Raw genomic sequence first — 5,587 nt, 5'->3', positions numbered from 1 at the left:
CCGGCCCGCCCTCGCGCCCGCCCCCCGGCCCCGCGCCTCGCGCCCGCGTTCCGCCGCACCAAGGTTCCTACCCTGGCGCCACCAACAGTCGTCCCCCCGCGCTGCCTCGGTGTTACCGCCTCAGTGGTCCCCCATGCTGCCTCGGTGCTACAGCTATAAGTGTCCCTCCCGGCCGCCGCGCTCGCTCTTTAGTTCCGCACGCAACCACTCGTCCCCCCCCCGGTGCTCTCGGAGGGGCTCCGCGGTGTTGGGGAGGGGGGGGATCGGGGCCAGCTGTGGAGCAGGGGGGGATCGGGGCCAGCTGTGGGGGTGGGTGGGTAGGGAGATCGTGCCCAGCTGTGGGGAGGCACACACAGCCCCATTTAAGCCCGCCCGCAGCCCCTCACATGACGGGAGTGTGACTGGGGTTCGGGTACGAGGTAGCGGTGATGGCCCTGAGCAGAGTCCGCCTGTTCCAGCATCACGGGGAGGGCACCCGGCTGCTGCCCCAGGTAACGCCGGGACCCCCACTCCTCTCCCACGGGACCCCTTACCCGTGCACCCCACAGCCCCCGACCCCTGGGTATCAGCATGTATCTATGCTGCATCCCGCATCCCTGGGGGTCTCCATAGGGTCAGGGCCTTTGGGGTGCTCCCCTGCAGACCCCCGTGATGAGCAGGGGTGGGGTTGGGGTTCCCTGTGCAGAGGGGCTCAGCAAAAGGCTGTAGGGTGGCTCCAGGAGCCCGTGACAGTGTCTGGCTGTGGGACGAGGTATGTGTGCTGGTGGAACATTTCTGGGGGGCTGTGATGGCTCCTCTGTCCGTGCAGGCTTCCAGGCTGGTGGAGCTGCCCTACTCCTCCTTTGATGACGATGATGCTGATGACGATGGCCACTCACTGCCCAGGCTCACGGCTGAGCAGGACCCTGGGGCGTGGTACCCCGGCCCCCCCAAAGTGAGCCCCTTCAGCCACTGCGTGCGCTACCTGGCCTTCCTCTGGAACCTGCTCTTCCTCCTGCTGGGGCTGCTGATCCTTGCTGTGGGGGTCTGGGGGCTGCTGGCCAAGAACCCCCTGCCCGGGGGGGAGCGTGGGGTGCCCCTGGGCTCGGACCCCATGCTGCTGTTTGTGCTGGCGGGGCTGGCAGCCAGCGCTGTGTCCCTGGCCGGCTGCCTGGGCACCTTCCGTGCCAGCCCCTGCCTGCTGCGCTTCTTCCTGGGTGCTGTGCTGGCTTTCGGGGGGCTGGAGCTGCTGGGGGGGCTCCTGCTGCTGCTGGCGCGGCGGTGGCTGCGGGACGCGCTGCGGGACCTCCTGCTCCTGTGCCTCCTGCGCTACCAGGAGGATCCCGACCTGCAGTTCCTGGTGGATGAGGTGCAGCGGAGCCTCCAGTGCTGCGGCCTCGAGTCCTACCGCGACTGGGAGAGCAACCTGTGAGTCGGGGTTGGGGGGTGTACTGGGGAACCCCATCCCCACCACGGGGCTGGAAACTCTGTTGGGTGGGGGACCTCATGCCCGCCATAGGGCTGAAGAGCCCCCTGTTCCTTGTGGGGTCTGTGCTGGGGATGCACATTTGGGGTGGTGTGAGCCCTGGGATGGTCCAGAAAAGAGAGAAATGAGCTGGAACCCATGGTTGGTGTCCAGCTCCGTGGCTGGGGGGAGTGGGAGCCCCCATCCCCGCACCCCAAATGTGCATGACCCCACATCTGTGTCCATCCCGCAGGTACTTCAACTGCAGTGCCCCAGGGGCGCAGGCGTGCGGCGTCCCGGCCTCCTGCTGCCAGGACCCGCTGGAGAACGGCTCCGTGCCCAACGCCCAGTGCGGGTTCGGGGTGCTGGGGCTGGCGGCGGCGGCGGCCGGGGCCGTGGTGCACCTGGGGGGCTGCGGGGCCGCGCTGGGCTCGTGGCTGCGGGGCCAGGCTGGGGCCATTGCCGCCGGTGCCACCACCCTGGTGCTGGTGGAGGCCATGGGAGCACTCATGGCACTCAGGGTGCTCAGGGATATCACGGCTGTGAGAGTGTGGGAGTGAGGGCACCGGGAGATTGGGATATGCAGGGGGCTGGTCTGGTCCCAAATAAACCTTGTCAAAATCCTGAACCCGCCTGTGTCTTGCCCGTGTCACCATTGCCACCGGTGCAGCTGCTGAGGGTGTGCAGGGACATTGTGGGAGTGAGAGGTGGGGATTTGGGGACATCTGGGGTGCTGGTCCAGCCCCAAATAAACCTTGTCACAATCCTGAACCCATCCGCCTCCTGCCCACCCAAGTGCAGGCCATGGGGAGCTGCTTTCCCTCCCCCCTCAACCCACAACACCGACTCCTGCACTCGTTTGGGTTTAATGAGCATTTTTCTAAGCGGAGCCCCCCAGCATGGGCAGGGGGGCCTCGACCTACACAGCACTACACAGTAAGCCTGCCCAAATCCTAAATGATTCCGTACTGAGCCAGCTCGTGCAGCTCCAGGTGGCTGAAGGCTTCCCAGGGACAGATGACAGTGATGTCTGAGGAGAGAGAGGACAGAGATTGTGGCAGCATGACCCCCCAGCCCCTTACCCCACACTGCCAAGGTGGATGGGATCCCCATACCTGTTCCCAACCCCTCCATGCCTGGGATGTCGTCACCGAACCTGCAAGGAAAGAGGGGATGTCTGGCCTGACCCCCAGGAAGACACCCCCCCCCCCCCCCCCAATCCCAGGGCCCTTCCCCACTCACCCCTGCACCCCCTTTTTGGGGGGTTTGCTCTTGAACTGCCTCGTCTGCCTCTGCTTGAACTTGGGGGGTCCCTTGCGAGGGGTGGCGGGACCCCCGGTCACCCTCGTGGCTGATTTGACCTCCAGCTTGGGGGGCTCCAGGCTCATGGTGGTGGGGGGCCAGCAGCCCCGGCTCACGGCGTTCCCTGCGGCTCACGGCGTTCCCTGTGGCTCCTCACACCCGCTGGAAGGAAATGGGGGACACCAGCTTCGCCTCCCCCCTGTGGCCCCGTTCCCACCCAGTCCCTGATCGGCTTTGTGCAGCCCCCTCCCCACAACGCTGACTCAGGCCAGCTCAGCCATTAATCCCCAAAGGCAGGGAAGGACATCCTGGGCGGCCCCAGAGCTGCTGCTGCTCCTTCATCCCCTGCCCCCCCCATCATCCCACGTCCCAGGGTGGATGTGCCACCTGGGGACCCCTCAGGGCACTGCCAGGACCCCCCCATGGCTTGCCCTGGGAGCTGTACTGGGATGGGCAGGTGTGGGGTGGTGGGCAGCCCGGGCTGGGGCGGGGGAGCAGAGGACAGCCCGTGGCACCGGGAGCGGGAATTCTGCAGCACAAGCCCAGCTCTGGCAGCGGTGTGAGGGATTTGGCCCCCGCTGCAGAGCTGGGCGTGGGCCTGGGAAGAAGGATCCAACCCAGGGAGCTGCTCCTGGATGCAGGAAAGAGCAACAAAGCAACCCCGTGTCCCATCCCAGCCTGGAGAGCCCTGACTCACACAGTCCCGCGGTTCCAGAGCTGCTCCCTCCGTCCGCTTCCCTCCGTCCCGAAGCCTGGAGATGCTCTGGGGCGCTTTTCGGGGAGGGAGTTTTATCCTGCCCGGGGGTAATAGGATTATTGACCTCCCTTCTTCCCCAGGGGGTAATCTGGTGTCCTTCCCCTGCTCTGGGTGGGGAGAAGGTGTCAGGATTAGTCCTGACTGTGCCGGGTGGGCAATGGATCCCACGTGAGGGGAATCCTCCCTCCTCTCCTGGGGGATCCCCATTCCCAAAGAGATTCCCCCAGTGTCCCCTGATCCCAGAGGGAGCGATGGGACCCCAATTCCAGTCTCCATTCTGGGTGGGGGTCCTGGCTGTGGCTGGAGAGGGCCTGGCAGCCCCTGCCCATGGCCAGAGTCGCTCCAAAGCTTCCCTAATCCAGCAGTAAAGCAATTAAAAACGGAATAATCTCAGCACACTTTAATTGAACTTCAGCCCCTGCCACTAATTGCAATTAGTTGGGCTCCAACAAATAGGATTAAAGGGATCCAGGAGCGTTGTCCATGGAGAACCACCTACTTCCCTGGCAGAGAGCAGAGCCTGGCTGTTAATTGGGGTTCATTAGTGAGTGACACTCGAGGGCTTGGTGGCTTCTTGGGGACCTTGTCCCGGGATGATGTGGGGGGGTCTGTGTGGGTCTCATTGGCTGTGAGTCCCCCAGGATGGAGGGGGGGTTTTGGGACAAGTTTAAGGTGGAGGCAGAAGGAAGTGAGGAAGAAAAGGTGCCTTGGAGAACAGCCAGGCAGGATGTGACACCAGGGACAGTGTCCTGGACAGGAGGCTGCTGCTTCCCACGTGCTTGGGGCCACACGCTGTGCCCCCGAGCCCTCCTCACCACCAGGGCACGGCCAAGGTGCTGAAAATCCCCTCAAGGTGCTTAAATTCCAGCTGGGAGCACAGGAGGAGGAGGGCTGGGCATGGGGGGCCACACCAGCCTGCCCTTGGCAGGGATTTGCCACGCTGGGGAGGGCACAGCACCCAGCTCCCGGGAAATCCGGGGCTCAGGATGGGCCTGAGCCACTGCCTGTCCCCAAGGGCAGCTCCCTCCGAGCAGGAGGTGACCCAACCTCGCATGACACCCCCGGGATCCCGTGCTCAGCACACAATAAACACTATAAATAACCCAAGTCCGGATCCTGCCACCCCAGGGGTGTCCCCCACCAGTCTGGGGGGCCCGGGGGAGGCTCAGTTCTTCCTGGAGCGCAGCCTGATCTCCATCCTGAGGATCATTTTGATGTTCTCGTCCTCCACGTGCTGCTCCACGGCTGCCAAGGCCTGGGCTCCGCTGTCCCGGTGCCGCTCCAGCAGCTCCTCCACGTATCCCACCCAGACGCAGTTGGGGCAGCCGGTCCCGCAGCAGTGGGTGGGCGGGGGGGGCACCGGGGGGGCTGCAGGAGGGTCCCCCCTGTCGCCATCGGGGGTGTCTGGCCCACGGTCACTCCCCGGAGTGTCCGAGCGCTCCCGGAGGCCGCAGCTGGTGGCGGGGTGGGGGCGCGGGGTCGCCCCTCTGGGGCTGTTTGGGGGCTGCAGGGAACCAAGACCCCCGCGCTGATGCCAGTCTGGGGGGCTCGGGGGCACTGCTGCACCCCCAGCTCAGCCACAGGAACCCCCTGCTCCCAGTGTACCCCCACTCCCACCAGTGTCACCCCCTCTCCAGCACCCCCACGTCCCCCTTCCAGCACCCCCAACTCCTGCCCCCCACCCCATGCCCTACACCCCCTTGTACCCCCCTCAGCCCCCCATCCCCAACGCACCCTTGTCTCCCCCAACTCCCCTCAATCCCCGTCCCCTCCCTGTACCCTCCTCTCCCCCACATCCCCCAAGCCCCCCCATGACCCCCCGGTACCCCCTTGTCCCCCCGGCCTCGCTCACATCTCACGCCCAGCACCTCTCCGCCCCTCCCGCGGGCTCCCCCGTGTCCCCGCCGTCCCCAGCACCCCGTGTCCCCGCCGGTGTCCCCCCGTGTCCCCCCGTGTCCCCGCTGTCCCCGCTCACCCCCCGGCGCGCCCCCGCCAGCCCCCGCGCCCCCCGCAGCAGCATCCGGCCGCAGCGCCCCGGCCCCGCCCCGAGTGACAGCTCTCTCGGCCAATAGCAGCCCGGCAGA

At 66.2% G+C, this 5,587-nt stretch overlaps 3 protein-coding genes across 3 annotated transcripts; 1 reads left to right on the top strand and 2 right to left on the bottom strand.

The window, feature by feature from the left end:
* Positions 1–428: 428 nt before the first annotated feature.
* On the top strand, positions 429–2,004 carry TSPAN10 (tetraspanin 10; the record flags this gene model as incomplete). Its single annotated transcript, XM_082294206.1, has 3 exons — positions 429–491; positions 809–1,407; positions 1,698–2,004. 3 exons carry the CDS (start codon positions 429–431, stop codon positions 2,002–2,004), a joined length of 969 nt encoding a protein of 322 aa, XP_082150332.1.
* A 393-nt stretch (positions 2,005–2,397) lies between these two features.
* PDE6G (phosphodiesterase 6G) lies at positions 2,398–2,832 on the bottom strand (the record flags this gene model as incomplete). Its single annotated transcript, XM_082294272.1, has 3 exons — positions 2,398–2,474; positions 2,560–2,600; positions 2,687–2,832. The coding sequence occupies 3 exons, from the start codon at positions 2,830–2,832 to the stop codon at positions 2,398–2,400; spliced, it is 264 nt and encodes an 87-aa protein (XP_082150398.1).
* Positions 2,833–3,894: 1,062 nt separating this feature from the next.
* On the bottom strand, positions 3,895–5,547 carry OXLD1 (oxidoreductase like domain containing 1). Its single transcript, XM_082293821.1, has 2 exons — positions 5,479–5,547; positions 3,895–5,007 (listed from the first exon to the last, which is right to left on the bottom strand). The coding sequence occupies exons 1-2, from the start codon at positions 5,521–5,523 to the stop codon at positions 4,669–4,671; spliced, it is 384 nt and encodes a 127-aa protein (XP_082149947.1). The 5' UTR covers positions 5,524–5,547; the 3' UTR covers positions 3,895–4,668.
* Between the last annotated feature and the right edge of the window lie 40 nt (positions 5,548–5,587).

This window comes from Coloeus monedula (genome assembly GCF_965178545.1).
Source record: "Coloeus monedula genome assembly, chromosome: 19".
Taxonomy (NCBI): Eukaryota; Metazoa; Chordata; class Aves; order Passeriformes; family Corvidae; genus Coloeus; species Coloeus monedula.
This window is presented reverse-complemented; position numbering and strand designations above follow the sequence as displayed.